The following is a 23713-nucleotide window of genomic DNA, read 5'->3' as shown; positions in this document are numbered from 1 at the left end:
GTGCTTCCAAGATTTGTGAAACTCACGGCAGACGGGGTGGAAACTTTTAGAGCCCCTTTGCTCCTCCCGCTCCGCTCCTGACTTTTGTGAAAAGGAAATGTTAAGCAGCCGGTAGAGCTTATTAATAATTGATCTTCAAAAATTGATGCAAACGCTAGAAGGGGTTAAGTTAGATAACTGATTTTTTTATTCTAATTTTGTTTCAATGTTTGTTGGTCACTTTCAGCAGGCTGTGGAAGGAAAGCGCGCTGAAGCTTAGTGGTCGAACCTGGCCTGTACTGTTTATTTATAGACGGCATCTACAGAGCGGCACAAACAACACTCACACACACACTTGCATGCATGGATACGTGGAACACCAACGAACGTCACTTTACAAATTGTCCCCAATGGTGTTGGCGTTAGATTTTTTCTTTCTCTTGTATATTCGTTTTTTGAATTTTGCTTTTGCTACCGTATGTGCTTCGATTTCGATATTTTGGAACAGCAACAACCCAACTCAGCAACATGTTTGTTTGAGTGCGATAAGAAAGGGGTGAAGACGTCCGTTGACATTAATATTTAAAGGAAACCGGAGAAAGCATGACACTTTGACTGTCGCTGTGCTGTACGATAGAAGGGTTTGTGTTGGTTTTCTCTCCCCTTCTCCGAGAGACTCGTTTACACTATTTCCCCGTAGTGAGCTTTTCGAATGCTCCCCATCGTCAGCGTGATGCACGGGTTTTGCAACCGAGTATTTCTTCACCACAGGTTCTCTCCCATCAAGCCTGAGCCTTGCCAAGCGTGGTGAAAATTATGTTTCCGACACAGCCGTCCTTTTATAATTACTCGCAAATTGAAATTCGGTTTGTTCGGAAAGAACAAAGCTTAACGTTTTCCGCAAAACTTCTAAAGAGCCGGTGATGACTACTTTTACCCTTTCCGCCGTTCCTCAAACTTTAATCTCATTCTACCTTAAGGTGGGAAGGGATCATTCATGGTCGTTCGGTAGCGTCTTAATCAAAAACCGCGCACCGATATTTTCCTCTGCGACCGCATTCAATTACGGACAAACTTTTCCCAAACCCACCAAACGTCTTCCAACCGTCCGGTTTCACTATCCGTTCCCGGTAAAATCGAACCACCGTATCGTGTTGGCACGAGGGTGAAATGTGCCTTACAGGAAGGCCAGACGCACACAACACAAAAACCACCCAGCAGCCGAAAACCATTTCCACCGCTGGTGCCGGAAAATATCCGCACCATCAACAGTCAATCATCGTCCTTCCCATTTATGACGCGAGGGAGCGCGAAGGAGCCCAAAAGTTAGTCCCATTAAACGGTCGGGCGAATGTTATACGCGAAAAACACGCACAAAAAACCTCCCCAGAGCCTAGACGCGTTGGAGGCTTTCGGGCAAATCATGGATATCCGTCCGATCATCATCATCATCTTTTGTGTGCAATCTTCACGGAGATAGCAATTGCGTAAAGCTGGCGCATTACATCACGTGCATACGCAACGATACAATATAGTTGCTGTTGCGCATCAAACCGAGCATATCTGCTTCACTGCCGTTCGTTGATATGCGTATACCGAAAATACTGACTCGAGTTCTCAGCGAGGGTGTGTATTGATTGAGCCTTCGAAATTCAGAATTATTGTGAGAATGTTTTCCGATTACCGAAACCATCGTAGGTGCTCTGGTGCCAATGTACTGGGAATTTTCCAACGTACTGGGAAGCTCTGCAATCTTCAAAGATAGGCAAATCGTACACGCAACAGGAATATTATCGAAAACCAATAGATCGGTTGCAGCAAACTTTCCGTTTGATGTTTCTTCGCAAAAAAGTAAGCGTAAACGCGTAAAAGTAGAAAGAAACTTCGATCTCACGCTCACGCACGTTCCCGTCTTGGTACGCTACCTGGTACAGCCTCCCCAGCCCGGTCCAATCAACGCACGAGCTATCGGACTACACAATGTGCAATGGAGAAATGTTGCGACACGTGCGTATGGGGCAGTACGGCGGGCAAGTATGGTCTCGCCTGGCAGCCAGAAAATGTGCAACCACCAAATGTGCAGAGCTGGCGTGTGATACATCAACGCACCGTCAGCGATCGGGTTTTCATGGCGATTGACGATTGACGGTAACAACGTATCGAATAAAATAAGATACGCGCCGGCCAGGTTGTGCAGAAATGTATCGACCCATGAACGTGAGAATACGCGTGTTTCGGCGGGCCGGTGTTTGTTTAACTGCTTTCCAGGGAAACGTTAAGCAAACGCAACCGATTGAACCGCGTGAGGTGAGATATCCTTTGTAGCATGAAGTAGAAGAAAAAAACACATTGAGGCAGAATTTTCCTTAACGGGGTTGTTTTGGTAGCTACGCGAAAAGTGTGCTGCCGATTGCGAGAAGTGTTTTTCGATTACCTATATTTTATTGAAATTGAGAAAGAAAAACACGAACAAATGTTCTATAAAATTAGCCAGAAAGCTAGGGTTGCGTTCCGAGCACTCTTTTGCTCTTTCACTCTCGCTCTCTTTAACATGGTCGATAAATCATTACAAACAATTCAAATGCCATGAACCATTTTAAATATTAAGACATCAAATATTGATTGTATTCGTACAACATCGAAGGAAAAGGGCACACGCAAGGCAATTCAACCGACCAAATGAAATCTACAAAAACTGTCAAACGCAGCATACCGAAACCGCAAGCATGTTATGATCCAAGGTCGGACAAAATTGTTCTCAAAGAAAAGCTAACAAAAATGGTTTCTCGTCCCAACCGACGCGCGTGATAAGCCCACTGACAGAGTGGATGGAAATAAGCGAATGATTTGAAACAAAACACGATCAAATGTGATACGTACCACTCGGATTTATGATCTCCGCCCCCATTTGCCCCACCGCCTTCTACCTCACCGGGTGGTAAAATGTAGAGCCAAGAAAAAGCAACGTCATTGAAGTATTGTTTAACCATCATTCCATATATGGTTCATTTTTTCCTTTAATATTTTGTATTGAATTTTAAAATCTACCCTTGACGTAATCGTAACTCCTGTTTTCTTGTTTCTCTCTCTCTCTCTCTCTCTCTCTCTCTCTCTCTCTCTCTCTCTCTCACTTCTTTTTCTCTTGTTCGATACGAAAATGAATGATTAATGCTGTCACTGATCTGCATCTGTCGTTCTGTACCTTTCCTGTACTGCTGGTTGTTTGTTGAAATTCTTGTGTTGGACTTTGGGAGGGTGTTTGCCAATCCAACCTACCCATCCCATCTCATCCCAAAAGCTGTAGCACGTGGAAGTATTTTGTATGTGTATCTGTGTGCATATGTAAGTGTTGTAGTCCTTCTCGTCTTCGTAATAATAGATGTCGGGTAACTGTAACGCATCCATAATGCTATCACTTATTAAGCTTACCCCATCACGACTCGCTCACTTATAGAAACTATGTTTCTCCCATTTTCTTTGACACCTTCTCGCATTGCTCATTCGCATGCAATAAGCACTTGTTTTATTCGTTTTACTGCACCTTTTCTGGCTCGTACCAACCTACCTACCAGCTACATCGACAACAGTCCCTGTCGTTAACACACTAACCACGGTTCATCTTCTAACCATTAAGCATCGTAAAGAGAAAGAGAGTGTGTGTTTGTGTGTGTGAGAGATAGAGAGCGAGTATTTGTTTTAATTAATATTATGTTGGGTTTTCTTCATTGTTCGTTACGTTGCACACCTTGCACATTACACGTTCTTTAAAGTAGTATTTATTTTTTTTAATGTTTGGGTAAACCATTGCCCTCGAGGCCTGCCGAAGCAATAATGAAAAGGAAAAAAGGAAATCCTAATGTACTACCGAACACGGCCACTATCTTGACGGTACTCGTACCTTTCGCCTGGATGGTCGCCCATTCTTTTCCTTCCCCGTTTTCTCTCTCTCTCTACCCAAACCTCGACACAATTGAATCCCTCGCAGGACTGTTCAGACTCTTGGGGTTGGAACCAAAGTGACTTTCCAATTATAAAAAATGTTCGTATAAATTTCCCACCTAGCCAAATCACAATCGTTCGTAAATCATTCCTAATCGATTCATCTTTTCTTTGTCTGTGTGTATGTTTAAATGGTGTAATTTGAGTATCCTTCCCCTAGCCCATCATTACCTTCCATTAGTTAATAGCGTGCGCAGATGTGACAATGAAACAATGTTCGTGTGCTAGGTGACCCATTCGTCGTCGACGCAAATACCGGGAATGTTCACTATGTTCACGCAAATAGCATTCCTGTTCTGCCTATAACGTTCGATATAACAAAGCTTTGGCGCAGCTAACACACTCTAACGCAATTCACTTTAACCATACAAAGCTCAGGCAACTCAGGCAACACTAGTACGTATTCAGCACGCACGCTCGTAACGATAAGTAGCGTAGAAATATGGATGTGAAAAAGAAACAAACCACAGTTAGCCAACAGATTTAGCAACAGGGATAAATATAGCTTACATATATAGGTGTATATAGTGCAGCTTTTGCGGTACAATTTCTGTAAGATTTTGTTTGTTTTTTTTTATGATTTTTTTCGGTGTTTTGTCATCGTTTTGTTTAATTGTTCAAATATCATAATTGCATTGTATTCAAACTGTCATCTAAGTACTTCTTAACCTTTGCTGGCAGTTTAGAAATTTTGGAAATTTCAAACTCACCTTTCATAGACTTTTCAAGTCAACTGCAAGTGCTTTTCAAATTTTCCAGTGTGTTTGTATGTTTGTTCTGCTTCGATTGAACGTTCATTAAGCTCAAGCCCAGCATTACGGCTTCACAACTGTTCAGTCCCAAACCGCCCTAGCTACCCTCTGGAGTGTGCTATTTCCATTCCTTTCGTAGTTTGATTTTTTCAACCAAGGAAGTATTAATTGTTCCTTATGGTGTCTCCCTTCTTGCTCTCTATTCTTCTTGCCGATTAAATACCGAGAGTATATGTATGAAATTTTACTAGCTTGAAGTTATGCAATCGGATGTTCGATTTAAATGGAGCTGTAAAAATAGTGAAAATCGTCTGTTTTTTTTTTGTTCTTGTTGCTTTGTTCGCTTAAATCGTACTATCATGCAGTTTGAAGAGGTTCCAAGACTCGGACGTGACTTTTTCTTCCACCCTCACCACAAACTATCGGCTCCATGTATCTTTTTTGTGTTTGACCTTGTTTCTTTACGCTTGCGCCTTTGTATGAATGATCCTCCTTTTCAGCTAAATGTATACTCTATTGCTTGTTTGCATCTGTAATAATGCTACGAAGAGAATCAGCAAAAAACGTTTCCCGAAAAATAAAAAATGGCACGGTATGTTTTTCTTGTTTTGCTTGTAGCGCGCTATGACTGTTTTGTTTTGTTTGTTCATGGTGCGGATGGTTTCGAGCGGATCCGCAAAACGACCCTCTGGCGGTATATGTGTCCCACAAAATGGACGTTTGCAAGTTTGGAGGTTCGGTTTGCCCGCACCACGCAAGAAGCGATCGTCTGACGGAGGTGTATAGTTTAATGTTCTATCTTCTAGCTATTCTGTCGTGCTTGCCGACGTGGTTGCTGTAGTTGCGTTTGAACGAAAAACCAAACTATGGACGTGGCCGTGCGTTGCCGTGAGACTCTCTCTCTTGCTGGCACCTTCCTGCAAAGCTGGCTTGTATGCTAGCACGGATTTGTTGATGGAATCGTTTACTAGTTGTGTAGTACATTGATCGCCGGTAGGCCTACAAAACTCTACAGCCCAGAGGGAGAAGAGCGAGAAAAACACAACGACCGCTATAACTACGCTTACACACAAAATGTGGAGAAGAAGCGCGTGACCAAAAGCGGATGGTCAAAATCTATGAACCCAAAAATTTGCTTGCTTCTTCCATAAAAACTGCAGACGGATGTGGATTTGTGTTGCCTCCCGGACACCGTTGTCACACCGATGTCCGGTAGTTAAATGGATCGCACCAGCTTATAATGGTGTTTTACTGCTGCCATGTGCAGTATAGTAGGCATACAGTTTTCCCTATTTTGTACCTATTCCCTTGTACCAATCGTTATGATGGGACATTGTTTGTGGGACGCAAAACGGTGCAGCGGCATAGAAAAACCAAGGTGCATCACACGCTTACTGTTTGTTTTAACCGATACCACCATCAGCAGCGTACGAATGTTTGCAACTGTTTACCTTTCGAGTGCAATTAAATTCCCCCCTTCTATTTATTATTGTATTTTCCTCGATTGCCGTGGGTCGGTGTTGCTGTGCGGCTGCGAAATTGCAGCAGCTGTGAACCGGCCGTTGACTCACTGTTCACATGCCAGCAAGCCACTTGGAACGTCGTTACGGAATGAGTGTTTGTTTTGAGTAGTTTTTTTTCTTGCTTTCTATGGCCAATTTGAAGCTGGAGATAGTTCGCGATATTACTGTAATTTTCGATCAAATGTTGCTACTGTTCGTGGCAGAGGAAAACTCGCTAGCCGACGCCACAAAACCCCGTGCAATATTCGCACGACGGTACGATCGATCGGGGAGTGCCCATTCCAAACTGTCCACTACTTCGTTCGAACGAGAAACCTCCTGAACACGCTGCTTAAACGTACTCTTACGGCTTCCCTGAGAGTGAGAGAGTAAGTGAGTTTTTGCTGTATTGCTCTGTGCTGCACGGTGATCGGCAAATTGAAGTTCATGTGCTGAGATTGGGGCGCATGATATTGTTGAAACGATGAATTGAATCTTTAAAACAAATATTACCATGAGTGATGAAAGCAGAAACTCAAAACGGTTCATGATGATGACAAAAACTAAAGCAAAAGAATGTCCGAAATCGGACTACCCTTTACGGATCGATGCACGCACACTATCCTAAACATTAAATAACAATACTACTACTGTGCCTGCCCGATGGCAGTTCGCGGTGATTATTATACTAAAGATTAGCTCCGGGGTAGAACTTTAACTCCCACCCCCACAGTACCGGGGAAAAAAGCACATTAACACACCGAAATAGTGTTCCAACGCGGACGTTGAGAGTTTTGATAAATGAGTTTTGCTTTACTAATGTGTTTCGGAGCTACCCTGTCACGTACGTGTGTCATAAGTATCAGCTGCTCGGCTATATGTGTGTATGTCACTTAGGCTCCTCTAGCAACAGTTTGTTTTTTGTTTGTTCTTATGGTGGTTTCCGATGCTGCATTGGGTCGAATTTACTTTCATCGTATAATTTTCCAACCTTACGTTAAAGCAATGGCTTGTAGATACTGATCGCTGCCTAGCGTACGTACCACCCTATTTCAGTGGCATAAACCTGCCCTGGCAAGCAAATTGCGACAAATAAAATGCTCTCTGAGCGCTGCTTAAGATTCCTCCGGCTTCTCGTTCGGGTTACCCCAGAAGCGATCGAAACGATCGCGAGCCTTATCGAGCACCTCCGTCGCCACGTTACGGTTGGCGAGCGGTGAATTAATGTCCGACTCGAACGATGGATCCTCGAGGCAGCGAAGCGTCGACCCGGCCACCGGCTTATCGTAGCGTACTGGTTCCGGCACTGAAGCTGTAGCCGTACCAACCGTCGGTTGTGTACCGCCCGATCCAGCTGGCCCGTCGTCTTTAGCGTCGTCTTTAACCAGTGCGGCAGTTGGTTGTGAGGAAGGTGGTGGCGGTTGCGAAACGGTCATCGGCTCCGAAATTGCCATCGATGTGGGATTGACCGATGAAGCAACGGATGATTTCGAGCGCGGCAAATCATCGTCTTCATCTTCTGATTCCTTGATCGAGCTCGGTTCTAGTTTGGTGTCTGAAATGTAATAAGATAACGAATAATTTCATTAATTCATAAAAATCTCTTCAAGCTTCAACAAATAAAGGGATTTCGAGGATTCCACAAACTTATTGGACTGTTTCCGTAACATGGCGATTGTTGGATTGACAACGTGCAGTATGTTGTCTAGAGATATTAACTCAGCTAAATGATAAAGGTAAATTAATTGGGATGGAAAACTGATGTAGCATATCTGCTATACAGAACTTATTATAATACACACTATCAGCTATAGACACATTGTAACACACTCCGTAAAGTCAAATCACATTATTGCAACACAGTCATTATATTGCATCAGCAAATCAATCCACTCCATAGCAACATACCTAGACCATACCGTTCATAGAAAAAACCATTGAGACACATTTTATCGAAAACAACCGAATCGCGCAGCATAAGCAATTCAAGCGTTACTGCAGCAAAGCAGACGCATAGCAACTTATTGCTAAAAGCGCAGTGTAGGCAAAGAGCAACGAACGCACTCGTTCTTTGGCTAGAACAGTTGAAACTTTCCAGAACCTTTGTAAAAACACTAAAAGTGCAGCATAGGCACAAATTGATAGACACCTCACTTCCGATACAATGTATAAATTGCACCTCATATCAATAACCTTTAATTAGGACAAAAACACATTCCAAAACCAAATGTACGAAACTTATTGAGTATAAATAAAACCAATTCCGACCGTGGCAAGGCAGATTCGTTCGGACTGCCAAGATAGGACGTTACACTTCCTAATACTTCGCCTTCCAACTTATTTCAAGAGTTTAGTTATGTCCCCCTACCCAAGGTAAGGCTTCTAAACTCCAACGTTTCCAGTAAGGGAAACCTCCTAAAGGTTTCTATGATCGCCTGGACGATCAAGTATTGAAAAGTCCGTTCGATCGATGTATTATTCCACCTCGGCTCATGTCAGTAAAAACTGACCTACCGCGACGCTGTTCGATGTACAGTATGTACCGTACAGGCCACTATCACATTACATGGCGACCGTGACCATAATCTGCAATCGACGGGCAGAAGTTAAAGTAAAAACAAGAAAAATGTGATACGTATAACGGTAACGTAAAGCGCAAGTTAACTCGCCGAAAGTCATATGAGCAGTGTCGCGTATACGCATGAACAAAAGTGTGAAATGTGCATTTTTTTTTTTTTTACGGAAATTTAATCAGTGAAGATAGCACAAGTGACCTACATGTAAACAATAACGGTGTATGAACTGCCAGAAACAAGTGCAGTACAGAAAGAAAAATAAAAACATTTAGTGCAGTGTAGTGCAAAATGAATTGATGTACAAACATTCCCCGTACACACTGTTGTGAGAACCTATCCCAATGTGTAAAAACATATGAACTGCCATGCGATAGATTTACCAATAAAGCACATATTTATAAAATGGGTAACGACGCATCAAACCCCAAAGCTAATGTTAATGGTGATAATGATCTTGCCATTATTCAAACACAAAATGTTCACTCAGAGCAACATGAAACCCATGAGTTAAAACTGAACATTGTGCTGATACTTCTTGCTATCATACTCATGCAAAAAGTAATTAAAACCGTTTTCAAAATATTGAAAACTCTAGCAAAACGTGATGCAATCAATAACATGCAACTTCCTAAATAATATAACTCATTTTGGTAATCTATACGATTCGTGGAGCAAGTGATATGGAATAATAAAAAGCAGTGCAAAACAAGTTTTGGCCAGCGAGATTGAAAGGAACAGCCGTTCCCAACGTGGAAGACGAAAAGACGAGACGAGCTCACTGCCCAATATGGATTGGCAGACACGAATGGACAAAGGGTCCCAATCCCGACAAGACATCGAACGACGACTGATGACATCATAGAAATTCATATCAAACACCAAGCACGGATTAAAACACCAAGCACCGGTAACGAGCGTAGCATCATCATGAGCAGCAACAACAAAAATACATGCTATGTATTTAAAAAAAAGGTACCGTAAATTTAAAATTTTACTGATGAGACTGCATAAATGTGCAAAAATAGCAACAAAAAAAACAGGTCAGGAATTTACTTTAATTATCTATAGACTATAACAATACTAACAATAACGAAACTGAATGATGCAAAAACTATTAGAAAATATATTAAAAAAATCAGATATAATTTATGATCAGGCGAAACAGCTGAACAACTACAGGCTCTGTGCATTAACAACATTAAGGGCAAATACTTAGGAAATTTACGACATTATCAGAGAACCAATTTGAAATGGCTCAAATTATGGAATTGATTAAAATCACCACTTCTCTCATATCAAAATATGACGGTAATGAGAAAGATTTGAAAGAGGTGGTGTCTAATTTAAACGTACTAAAGAAAATAGTAAATCCAGAAAATAAAGAAACAATAATAGAACTGGTATTAGGACGTCTTACAGGAAAAGCGCGAAGTGTCGTAGGGAAAACCCCAACCTCAATTGAAGAAATAGTTAGCAAATTACAAAACAGGTGCAGCATAAAGGTAACACCAGAGATCATAGTATTGAAAATGGATAGTACTAAACAGACGGGAACCATAGAAGATTTTGGAAGCGTTATTGAAAAACTAACCCAACAACTAGAAGAAGCATACATTGCAGAAGAGATAGCACCAGAAGTAGCCAGAAAAAAAGCAACTAAATCAGGAATCAGTGCATTGAGTTATGGACTCAAAGATTTTGAGACCAAAATTATAATGAGATCGAGTAAATTCGAAACCTTGCATGAAGCAATAGAGCGAGCAGTAGAGTTGGAGCTAGAAGACAGAATGAAAAAGGGAAAGAATGATCATATAAAGATCCTATATTCAAACGCTACCAGGAACAATAGAGGGTATGGAAACAACTACCAGGGAAGTAACAATTTCAACGAATTCCCAAATAATAACAGATTTCATACACAAAACCCACCCAGGTTCCCACCCGTTAAATATGGACAGAACAACAATAGAAGCAACAATAGGCATTTTCAACATAAAGATACCCTAATTAATTATCAAATTTACCCAAATTTTAATCAATCAATAACAACTCAAACGCCATCCGACAACTACAGTTATAGAAATAATAACAATTACAGTTTCTATAAACGCCACTCTCAGTTAAACAATTGTAGCAGTAACAATCAAGTTAACCAAGGATATAATAATCGCGAATACAACTATAACAACAGTAGTCAAAACAATTCCAAAAAAATCAAATGCTTTTATATAAAAACAGAACAAACCAATCATACACAGTTGAATAATAATATTAAACAACATAAAAGTCGTACTTACAATCTAAAATACGAAAACTATATAAATACGAATCAAATGAACGATCAAACTCATAAAGATTATAAAAATATTAAAAGCAAAACGAACTATAGTAACAGAAAATTTGAAGATAAATTAAAAAGAAGAAATGCATTAAATAATGAAACAATTAATGGTATGATAGGGTCAAGAGACTCTGAAAGAATATTAAGGAGAATAATTACTTAACAAAAGAATGTGAAAATGATACTAACCATGATTATAAACATGAAAACAAACAACATATGCAAATGATTACAACAAGTAATGACAACGAGAAAAATATTGTTCAAGAACAAGTAACAGATAGTTTATCACTGCTAGATAAAACGGAAATAAATAATGAGATTCCTTGTAACGAAAATCATGCAACCGAGCTAAAACATATTATGAGAAGAAAACGTAGCATCAAATCAAAGAAGAAGTATATAAAAGAACTAAACAATGAATTATATTGCCAGGATAAAACGGCTAGAAAAATGAATTATTCCACATTATGTGATGTAAATGTGAAAGAACCAAGAAGAACTATTGCTTACCAAAAATATCTAAAAGAGCTCCTGGTAAAATTTCATAATGTTATCTACAGGCTAAAAGTAATAACATCTATAAAAGCAGAAAACTCTATAAACGAGCTAAAAAAACTATTTATAGAAAAATCAAAATATTTCATAAGAAAATTAAATATTCTCAATCCATTACCTCTAGATATTAGATCTATTTACATAAAATATTACCCACCTTAAGAAATAAGAAATGATTTTATAAGTAAATCAAAAAAATATATATAGCAACAACTCAGTTTAATTAAATGAAAAAGAATAACTTCAAACAATTTCATTATTTTCGTTATTCTCCTAAAGGGAGGAGGTGTAGCATATCTGCTATACAGAACTTATTATAATACACACTATCAGCTATAGACACATTGTAACACACTCCGTAAAGTCAAATCACATTATTGCAACACAGTCATTATATTGCATCAGCAAATCAATCCACTCCATAGCAACATACCTAGACCATACCGTTCATAGAAAAAACCATTGAGACACATTTTATCGAAAACAACCGAATCGCGCAGCATAAGCAATTCAAGCGTTACTGCAGCAAAGCAGACGCATAGCAACTTATTGCTAAAAGCGCAGTGTAGGCAAAGAGCAACGAACGCACTCGTTCTTTGGCTAGAACAGTTGAAACTTTCCAGAACCTTTGTAAAAACACTAAAAGTGCAGCATAGGCACAAATTGATAGACACCTCACTTCCGATACAATGTATAAATTGCACCTCATATCAATAACCTTTAATTAGGACAAAAACACATTCCAAAACCAAATGTACGAAACTTATTGAGTATAAATAAAACCAATTCCGACCGTGGCAAGGCAGATTCGTTCGGACTGCCAAGATAGGACGTTACACTTCCTAATACTTCGCCTTCCAACTTATTTCAAGAGTTTAGTTATGTCCCCCTACCCAAGGTAAGGCTTCTAAACTCCAACGTTTCCAGTAAGGGAAACCTCCTAAAGGTTTCTATGATCGCCTGGACGATCAAGTATTGAAAAGTCCGTTCGATCGATGTATTATTCCACCTCGGCTCATGTCAGTAAAAACTGACCTACCGCGACGCTGTTCGATGTACAGTATGTACCGTACAGGCCACTATCACATTACACTGATATTGCATGAGTTGGCATATGTGACTGTTCTATCTAGAGCACTATCTGATTATTGTATTTTATTTAATTTGTAAATTGAGTTTTTCGGCGTTATATGTAGTTTTTTTCTCACGAACATTTTGTATGATGTACCAACAACATTTTATGGTAAATAACGAAATTCTAACATATCCCAGTGAACAGAATATTAGAAGTGATACACTTCATGTAATAGATTTGAAACTATTTGACGTCTCTTCGTAATCGATGTAAATAACATCTATAAGCACTAAACTGGAGTGCAGACACTCCGTTTTTGCCTATCTCTTCGTATCGTTTGATGGTCCGTTAGACGAATAACCGATTTAAAATGAGATAATGCACCTTGGGATAAATGAAAAAACGACCTTGTTTTGACATGTTTTCAAGCAGGTACTCGAATTTACTTATTCTAATTATAGCTTTGTGGCTAAAATAATCCAGCGCTAAAATTGACATTATTTCACCCGCCAACTGTGAAACTCCTTATAAAAAAGATGGATAATTTCGTGAAAGGCCTCAAATTTAGAAAACCACATATCTCCGAATCCTATTTTAAGCGGCATGGCGTAACTGGCGTACCGCGACTACCTGTTCGTCACATAGTTAGCAGAAGAGGGTCGTCTATGTCTATGAGGGGTTAACAACTTTGCACCTAACATCTTCCAATTACTTCAGGCCGACCATAAAACCCAGATCCCTTTACTTACTAGGCATTTTAGACTGTTCCGAAAGCTCTGGTGGCGCCGACTGTGGCGGTGGAGGCGGTTGCTCCACTGGAGTTGAAGCCTTAATTTCGCTGTGCGGGCGAATCATAGGATCACCTGCAAGATATATAAGAAAGTAAATGCTGTAACTGTGATAACCATGTGAAATCTAAACGATGTAGCCACTTACCTTCGCGGACGTTCTGCGTTACGGTAAATGTTTTTCCCGTGTCCAACGGCACTGTCCAGTTAACCGGATCCGGCGAGCGCATGATGATCTGCTCCGGAGACTTGACGCGTGTGGGCTCCGGCGGTGACTTGATGATCTGCTCGAGTATTTCCGGTGGCGGAACCACGGTCGGAGCCGATTCCTTGTCTGCATCCTCAACGCCTAAAGAGATGATGCCAGGGATTGTTGAATGGTGCAACATTGTGCAGATATTACGGGGGGAGAAAACACGGAAGTGACACACGTCCACAGGACATTAGTAACGCTCACTACGGTACAGTACGTACTACAAGCTAAACGCTCACGATTACAGTTACTAAACTCAAGGTCATAAGAAAAAAACGCAAAACGTGTGTTGTAATTACCAACATAAGAAGGGCAAACAAAAAAAAAACACAAAAGAGCGATAAAAAAAACAGAACAACGCTTTCTTCACTCTACACACAAACACACATACTGGGAACCACAACTGAATAGAAAACAAACATAAATAAACTAAAAATAAAGTAAAAGAAGCGTAACATCAACACAAAATAAAAGCAGAGTAAACAGAAATGTGTACAGCAAAACTGAACTAAACATTGGCTACAGAGAATGATAGATATATGTAGGTACACACGTATAAACACATCTAAGGGAGGATCGAAAGAGAGAAAGAAAGAGCATTAGATAAAAGGAAGAAAAACCACCCCAGTTCATAAAAACGCCTACTACAGCTACTCAATACACTTGAACAGGGGTCACTAACTAGTACTGGTTCGAACTAGAGGTGTAGAGGAGAAATATATGTACAACACAAAGATAGATAGAAACACATACACACACACTAAAACGATTAAGGCACACTAAGAATACACACACGCACACACAATTCCGCATTTGCGCATAAGCGAAAACGTGGGCCACAACAATTGTCTTGATGTATTAAAAACACCCGCATTGCTCACGCAATTTATGAACTTTGGATATCATTTTACTTCAAAACCAAAACCACACATACACACACGCGTAAAGGCCAGCAGTAAAACTGCTCTCGATGGGAGCGTAATATCGTTCGATCGTGATTTGTTTTGCGTTTTTGTGTGTGCCGTGTGTGCGAGGGCAGTATTAAGATCAAAGCTCGCGTTGCATGAGTTTCGTTGAGCGAATGTATGGGACACGTATGGTTTAAAAACAAAACAAAAGAAAACGAATCAAATGGTTCAAATGGTAAAGACGTTACAGATTCCTTAAATAGCTAGAGCGAGATCGAAATGGCAAAACAGGCGGAGATCAAATGTAGAAGAGAGTGAGAGAGAGAGAGGGGTTTTCGTGGGTTTGTGTCAAAAAAAGGACAACACAATGATTCAATGGCACGACTCCTCCTCCTTCTCCTACTGCTCCTCATCCTCCTCGCCGAGAGCTACTTACTTCCGGTGGGTAATTTTTTGTCCGATTCAACCGATCTGGCGCTGCCGCTGCCCCGTCCACCCACCGTACCACCGCCGCCCTCAGACACCGTCGCCACCCTCTGCTTCTTCCTCAGCGTGCTGGACGCCGACGAAGGAGCAGAGGAGTCACTTGCCAGGCTGGTAGGCGGTTTGACCGACCGTGCACCACCCGGCTGCCGCTTGGCGGAGGCAGTCGCAAGCGTAAGCTTGGCGCGGGCGGTGGCGGTGGCGGCGTTGGCGGGCATGCTGGAGCTGGTGTTGGACGCGATCATGGACGCGGCCATTGTGGCGGCGGATGATGATGGTGATGCATTGGGAAGATGATTGTTGTTGGTGAGGTTCGTGAGGGTACTGGAATGCGGAGCGTGGAGGCGACTCGTGGGCAGGGTGCTGCTCTTCGAGCGGGAATGATTGGTAGTGGAAAGGGATGCTGACGGTTAGCAATGAAAAAAAAAATAGAGAGAGAGATAGTTTTGGATTGAAAAAGAGAGAGAGAGAGATAAAGAGCGTGAGTGAAAGTGACCGGGTGAGCGCAAGGACAAACCGAAAAGCACACACACACAAAAGACGATATGACCGACGGGATATTTGGGATCAAATCCAAAATTTCCCAAAAGAGTCAAGAAAGAAAGGTAAAATCGATAAGAGAATCGTGTATGTGTGGGTTGGGTGTAGGGGCACATAAACGGAGTTCAGTGACGGTGGCAGAATGTGGTACGTTGTGGAAGAGAAAAGAAAAAAATGAATATCGAAAGATTAATGACTGTCCTGGATCTAGAATTTGACATCATCGATAGGTCGTTTACGGCCTTTTGTTGTGTATATGTGTGGGTTTGTGTATGTGTGTGTAAGAGTCAATCACAATAGTCATATTCGTTGAGTAGGTGTAGATCTGCCCGAATAAAATGTGGTTCAACTGCTGCATCGAAGGCAAAGTAAGACGGGAGGGGCAGGGAACAAAGGGATGATGATTGAGAGAACGTATGATACCTTAGAGTGATAAGCTGGGATGGACCTGACTAGGTAGAATGTAGGTAATATGATGATATTACCATGGTATTAATCGAAGTCCCTCTAGAAGCGCATAGAAACATAATTCATAAATCTAATCCTAATATCAATGGAGCAGCCTCTCGTACAATATGATACCAGATATTCTTGTTTTTATCATGATTGACGTAAGATTCTGCGGAACATCATTCATCAAAAGATTGCGTCGTGATTTTTGAACACTGTTGTTACTATTCTATAAAATACTATCGTAAAATGGTTGGAAACTACGCAACACACAGAGAAAACACAAATACAAGGAAAGTAATAAGATTTCAAATCGCCTAACATCACTTCTGCTGATGTGCTAATGGCAATCCACTATTGGTTCTATACAGCTGCATCATTAGCGCCACTATGTATGCTTATATCAGCTAACCAAAACCCTCCCAGTGAAAGCATGTGGGTCAATATAAAATTCTCTTCCTCAAGCATCAATCTGGCGTCCACGAACCCAACTGCTGCTTGGAACATACGATGACAGCGATTTTATCATGCTATTCAAGAGATCTATTTGAACAAAGATATTTCATCATTAAGTTCTGGCCGATCAGATGCATTTTTGTTTTTTATTCTATTCTAAACCCCCAAAACGACATACCACAGAAATAGGACTACGAGCTGCAGGGACGTTTTAAATAAAGAAAACGTATAATAAAACAGTAGCAATATGATCTTGTTTTACGCCTATTCTAGAAATATGGTACTATAAATGCAGTTACTGGGAAGTTACCAAGTTATCGAAATTATTTCTAAGCATAGTCAATCAAAGGCAAAGTTTCAATGAATCAAATATGAATCTTTCAGTATCTTCAACTCGATAACTTGATGATGTTTCCCACCGTTTTTTTTACTCTCTTTTATACCACATCAAAACATCACCTTCACGATTACACCCGTCAACATGGTTGTGATGCAGTTTCTAATTTGAAACAAGTAGTTATACACGTTAAATTATTGCACAGAAAGATAGGTCAAAACAGGTACAAGAAATCCAAGGGAGAAACAGCGAAACAGGGCAGGAAGAAAAGTGGAATAACATCCTAATTGGGAAGAGGGGCGGGACTTCTAGTATCAAAAATCTGACTGAACGATAGCAAACGGAAGGAACGTAGCTAGCAGAAGTTAACGGAACAGAAGAACAAACGTAAACCTAGCACAACATTCGGTTGTCCGTTCGTCCAACGAACTTCCAACTACCGGTACTCACTCGGGCGTGGTCTTCGTTCGGGTTGTTGCGGTCCCAACTGCTGGTTTTGCGCGATGACCGGCGCCGTAGCCGTGGTCGGCGTTTTCTTGTGCGTTTTGGCGGCCGATGAAGCAGTCGAGGCTGCGACGGTACTGCCAGAACGGATCTGACGCTTCGGCGAACCACCGGCAACCACCGGTGCAGTACCGTCGGTGGCAACCGCAGGTCCTACAGATTGGGAACGTCCTGTGAGTGTAAGAAATGAAGGGAAAACAAAGTTATAAAAATTATGAAAAGCTCAAATATTTTAACTGTTCTTTTTTTAACAAAATGCGAAATGTTTGAAACTGGTTAATTATAATAATAATTATTTTTTATTTCAAACTATGTATGCCAATACACTAAAAGAGTTCTGTTGGCAATACTGTAGCAATACCTCGCATATACGGGGGTGGATCCGAAACCTCTAGAACAGGGGTCTCCAAACTACGGCCCGCGGGCCGCATGCGGCCCTCGAGAGCCTATAATGCGGCCCGTGATGATGTTGTAAAGGATAATGTAAATATCATATATGTTTGACAGTTTCCATCATTTTTTTTAATTTTTACTAAACCAAGACAAGAATCAAGTTACTATAAAAGAAAAATGCAGAACTTTTAAATTTTTATTAAGTATTTTCTTGTCAAAACAAGATTTAAACGTTCTCATTACCAAAAGTAACGCGTAAATAGCCCTCAACAACGATATTTACGAAGAAATGCGGCCCGCGAACTGAAAAGTTTGGAGACCCCTGCTCTAGAAGGATAACATATGGTCTCCATCCCCTATTCCTACTCAATACGTCCCCGTCGTACAGAATGGTAACTTCGGCAGATCCTCTAGAAACGCCGAGAGCGCAAGATCCCGAAAGTGTCATTCGAAGCGCGGGGATAGATAACGACATCCGTGGCACGATCCTCTACCGGACTCTCCAATTTTTTGGCTTCACGGATGATATCGACATCATCGGTAAGACAATAGCGAAAGTGTGAACGGCGTACACCCGACTCAAACGCGAAGCAGCAAGAATTGGAATGAAAAGACGAAGTATCTGTTTGTTGAATTCCCAGACCAACTGAGAAGCAGTGTATTAGGTAGTAAATAAGTTGTGCCGCTGTTTGAGTGACGTATCTTACATCTTTGGCGGTATGTTTGACCATGGAATGTGGAAGAGAAGTATGAACCCCGATCTCGCTAAAGTCTACGGCGAACCGGATATCCTGACCGTTGCGAAGGCTGGCTAGGATATGTTAAACGTTCTACAATGACCCTCAGTTCAGCACAAAGTGCAAGGAAGCACAGCGAGCTCGATGGCTGGATTAGTTGAAGCAAGATCTGTCGGAGATTGGGTGATTTCGTGGATGGGAGGCTGCAGCCAGGTATCAACCTTCCAGGAAAATCATTCTTGCCGAGGCCATATTACGTTAACGATTTGAACAACATCTTTTTGTTTTGCAAAATTTTTTGATTTTTTGTACCTAACTTAAATTAAGATTTAGTATACAATACTATGAAAAATTTGACGAAATCGTTAAATAAGTTAAAAACAATTAAAGGTAGAAAATCATGTGTCCGTTTAAAAATTATCATCGAAACTGTAAAAAGTCCTTAAGAAACTTTCTACAGAGTTTCACTTTTTGTTCTGGATGTTACGCGTATTTTTTGGTTGTTTCCCTTTTTTTTAGGAATTTTCTCACAATTGTATTGATTTTCAATGTGACGATTTCTTCGATCCAAATTCTACATTTCGTTTGATAACCTCAGTGTCTCTTATCTAAGCATGTGTAACTCATTTTGAGTTTGGCTAACTGTGACTAATCGGTTTACCTTTAGCATGATTGTCAGTTCTGCATAGGAGGGAGTGTAAACTTCGTGATATCCGATCCCATTTTTTATTCTTTTCAGTGGTAAGCTCTTTCTTCAGTGGTAAATAACTTACCTTTGCTGGACATTTTCTTCGGGCTGCTCTTTTGCGGGCTACCCTTCTGCGGGCTGCCGTGACGTGATAGCGCCGTCTTCTGCGGACTGCCACGCTGTGGACTGTCAGCTTTGGAGCGCGGAATTGCCGGCATAAGTTTTTCGCGCGTCGGTGATGGCAACAGGGCACCCTCCTCAACGTCCGGCCCAGTCGTGCGCTCCAGATGATGGCGAATGGCGTCCTTGCGGCTGCGAGCGGCTGCCGAGAAGTTCAACCCATCCGGCAATGCCGCCCTGTTTGCCTCAACCGGGCGAGCACCACCGGGAACTCGGCTACCCCGTGGCTTGGTCGGGGAGCTCTTTTTGTTGTTTTCCTTATCTTTTTCTTCTTTCGTAATTGGCCTGGTGGGGAAATAAAGGAATGCATGAAACACATTTACCATATGCGCTTTTTTCGAGTTGCAGTGGCCAGAATGAGATACTGTACCGTACGCTTGATGCCAACGAAAGTGCACTCAGCGAGCTGCGGCGGGACACTTGGTCCCACAGCTCAACCTGCTTAGTAAAGAGATCGGGATTCATCTCCACTCCCCAGCCTCGGTTCTGAGAAAGCAGACAAGCGTAATGAGAATGCGAACAAGTGTGTGGAAAATGATACCATCAACACCTACCCGGTACTCGCCAGCCTTCTTCCTCAGCTCCAGCACTTCCTTGTACCAGGCATTGTCGATGCCCGAGTTAGCCTGTGCCCGGGACACATCACCCGCTTCTGGTTCAAAACCAAACTTCTCCTTCTCCACGCGTAGTGCTTTTATCTTCTGCTCCACAACACGAGCCATCTCCCCTCGTCTACTCCGCGTACATAACAGGGTTATCAAAAAAAAAGTACAAAAAAGAGAGTGGCTTAGTACAGAGCTTGGAACGCGTGACGTGTGGAATGCTTGGAATAATCGCAATGTCATTACTTTTCAATCGGCTGCTGCGGCTTTTCCACCGAAGTATCGCAATCGTTCACCAGCGGTTCGAGCTCCGTGGCCGTGGCTGGAGTACCCACGAGGCATGAAATGGAAATTCATTCAGATGGATAAGGTAAGACAGGGGACAAAGCATAAATGGGTATTGAAAACGGTACAAAAAAGAAATGGAGGAAAAGAGAGAGAAAAGAAGAACATCATTACTCGGCGGGGAGCGATAATTCTCTGGAGTTGAGATGTTTTGCCATGTGAACGTTCGTTCACCTTATGATTCGAACGTGTCTCCCGCTTGGAACACAACTAAAAGGATTTTGGCACTTGGATTGGTGGGAACGAAAATGCTGAAAGGTGTACTAATGATGAAACTGTAGTTTCAAAAATAATGTCCACTGGATGAATTACGTATTGTACAAGGAAATAAGAGTTGCACTGTAAAATTAGTTTCATATTTTTACGTATTTCTATACATGAATTTTAAAAATAGTTTGAGTGAAATCATTTTTCTTTTCATAATGTCTCATATACTTCAAAGTACTTTTTTTTTTAAATTGGTTGCTTGCAACTTCTTCTCAGGGATGGAGGCATCAAAAAACATGCGAAAATGGCGTTGAAAGCTAGTAATAATCTTCCTCAACGGCTGGACAAAGATGAATTAAGGTTTTTCACTCTTTTCTTGAATTAACAAACATTTTCACCTTTCACCATTACCATAAGAACTATTGTATTTTTTTTCTCTTCTTTTTCTTGAACTTCTATTTTTTTTATCTCAAATAGTATTAGTGATTCCTGAATTATAAATTACGAGAGGCGAATGCTAAAAAGCCTCGTAAAAAAATAAAACAACAACAACAACTCTTTTCTTACGCCAATTGGTTACGTTCATACTCATGAACCCTCAAAGTCAAAAGTATATGAAAACTGTACCTATATTCTTTTCAGATCAACTAGTTTGATTCGAAAAATGTATTGCTTTCTTTATTTATCGCCAGTAGCATAAATATCAATTGATCAAACAGCATTTTTTCTTTTCAAAATCATGTGGTAAACTATTCTTATGACTGACAGTGGTTTAACTAACTGCACAAACAGAAGGGAATTTTGCTTCTCAATACGGGATTGGGGAAGCGACCGGAAACTGGTACAGTTCTATATGAATTATATTGCATTAGGATACAGGAATGGAATGGTTTATGTTCACTTTTTGTGTCTGTAAAATTTGTGTTAAATCAAACAAACGATTGAGAAGATACGAGCGGCCAACGGGGAATCGGTACGGATTTACGAATTTTCAAAAATAATACAATGTTTCTATTAATGCTACAAAACCATAATAATGCTTTTCACCACTAGTCACTAACCAACAAACTCAGCCTACATTTCAGCTTAAAATATATTCTATTCTAACTCAAGATAAATATTATATGCATAACATAGGCTGCAGTAAACTTGAACAAAATATGAACACAAAAAAAAAACTCTTCGAACTAAAAAGTAAGAAACTAATAACGCACGTATGTTTTCAAATTTTCAATACAAATGATTAATTTATTTGAAGAACAATGGTGCACTGTGAGTTTAAATGAATTCTTCAAAACTTAAGCCAGCTCACCGATTCCAGGGACAAACAGGCGAAAGAAATATGTTACTCCAATTGGATATGTCATGTATTAGTTTATATCGATTTAGAAAAAAATAACTATTTAAGAGAAGTGGAAGATGGTTCAACTGAAGATAAGTGTAGAATTATTATTAACACTGTACATCCAAGTAATACCAGCAAGCTGTGCCTAAGAAAGACAAAGTATACGTAACACCATCATATGAAGGACAGTATTACAATACAATAGGACATCAGAATCGACCATGCTTGAGACCATAAGAAAGAGACATATGCTTTGAAGTGTCATTGTATTGAAGGGAATGGATAGAAGGCGAATGTAGTTTTGCCAATACAAATTGCAATAGTAGCTTTAGTAGCAAATATCTACGCTCAGGGATGCAAAACAACGAGATGGAGAAAAATGAGAACATTAGCCAGCTAAATAACAGCAGAAGAAGGTAATACGATGAAATTGGACGCACAGTCGTGGGACGTACAGGGTAGAGTAAGAGAGAAGGAGGGTGGAGAGAGAGAGAGAAAGAGAGACAAAAATAAGCAAGAGCGTACTAGCGGCCAGTGAGCCAAAACGACCTATGAAAGCACCAAAGAAAGAGCGAAAAACAAACGGAAGAACGATGGTGGTAAGGATCGGAATTGGTTAAAAAGCGCGCGCGCCCACGCGATCGCACCTTCTCGCTCGTTAGTCGTTCGTTTTTTGTGTACGGAAGCGATGGTGCCGCCACCGGCGGCACCGATCTGGGCCGCCTTCAGTGCACCCATGGAGAGGGACTTGCGCGGGGGTGCATCGACAGTGTCCGCACCGTCACCGTCGCCAGCAGCGCCGTGCGCACCTGCCGCCCTGATCGCACGCCGCACGTGTGGCCACACGAACTGGAGCCGGTACTCCGTGCTCAGTTTGGTAATGGTTTTTTTGAATAGTCCACTAGTAGAAGACTCACCCGCCTGAAACGAGAAGGATGTCCAGGAGAGGGTAGGCCAGGGAGCGAAAGGAGGAAAGCGCAGGAGGGAGGGTAGCGATGGAAATGGGGTAATTTGAAAGGGTAGAAGAAAGAAGAAAACAAACTTACGTTAGCTCAGTGATTGCGCAATCGGTCCCAGTCCGGCTACTGCCGACTAGGGGAGAGGAAATGATAAAAAGTGTTCAACACGGTTGAAGAATCAAGGATGAACACTTCCACTTCAAAATGAAGAGAAACACAAAACAGAGGGAAAACAAAACTTAAGCAACGTTCGACAACATAGCATAAGACGCACGTAAAAAGGAAATAGAGAACAATATAACTCAAAGGAAGTAACGAAATGAGGAAATGATAGTGTTGTTTTGCTTATTGCGGATTGGCTCTAAACGTGCGTTACCTAATGCACAGTGAAGGTATATGACAGTGTCGTATACACATACACAGCCGATGAGTATATGAGCGATATTGTGTGATGTTTCATGGCGTTGGTGTTCGTTCTTTTATTGTTTAGTATGGATACAATGCTATGATTATGTACAACGTTTTGTACGCTGAATGACAAAACCACACTTAAGATAGGTGTATAACGATGAGTAGTCCTAGTATTATGATATGATGGGAACAGTTGGCAAAATGAATTCTAATCATCTTTAAAATCACATCTTAAAATACGTAGCATTTCGTGGCGTGAGCTAAGTATGTCATTCAGTTTGATCAGTCCGACTACAGTAGAGGGCGTCATTTGAAAACATTAGATAATTGTACCCTTCACCAGAT

At 41.0% G+C, this 23713-nt stretch overlaps 1 protein-coding gene across 14 annotated transcripts in view; it reads right to left on the bottom strand.

The window, feature by feature from the left end:
- Positions 1–3064: 3064 nt before the first annotated feature.
- Positions 3065–23713, bottom strand: part of LOC121603731 (proteoglycan 4) — a 35540-nt gene continuing 14891 nt past the window's right edge. For 11 of the 14 annotated variants that reach the window (XM_041932882.1, XM_041932879.1, XM_041932890.1 and 8 more), the window contains 10 exons: positions 22646–22919; positions 20348–20423; positions 20054–20231; positions 19870–19985; positions 19405–19784; positions 17448–17672; positions 15168–15617; positions 13719–13919; positions 13532–13645; positions 3065–7787 (listed from right to left, as the gene is read on the bottom strand). In XM_041932882.1, the coding sequence (XP_041788816.1) occupies positions 7348–7787; positions 13532–13645; positions 13719–13919; positions 15168–15617; positions 17448–17672; positions 19405–19784; positions 19870–19985; positions 20054–20231; positions 20348–20423; positions 22646–22919 (2454 nt within the window). In that variant the 3' untranslated portion in view covers positions 3065–7347. The remainder of the gene's footprint in view (positions 7788–13531; positions 13646–13718; positions 13920–15167; positions 15618–17447; positions 17673–19404; positions 19785–19869; positions 19986–20053; positions 20232–20347; positions 20424–22645; positions 22920–23713) is intronic. The other 3 variants (XM_041932891.1, XM_041932892.1, XM_041932893.1) reach the window with 2 other exon arrangements.

This window comes from Anopheles merus, chromosome 2R, assembly GCF_017562075.2.
Source record: "Anopheles merus strain MAF chromosome 2R, AmerM5.1, whole genome shotgun sequence".
Taxonomy (NCBI): domain Eukaryota; kingdom Metazoa; phylum Arthropoda; class Insecta; order Diptera; family Culicidae; genus Anopheles; species Anopheles merus.
This window is presented reverse-complemented; position numbering and strand designations above follow the sequence as displayed.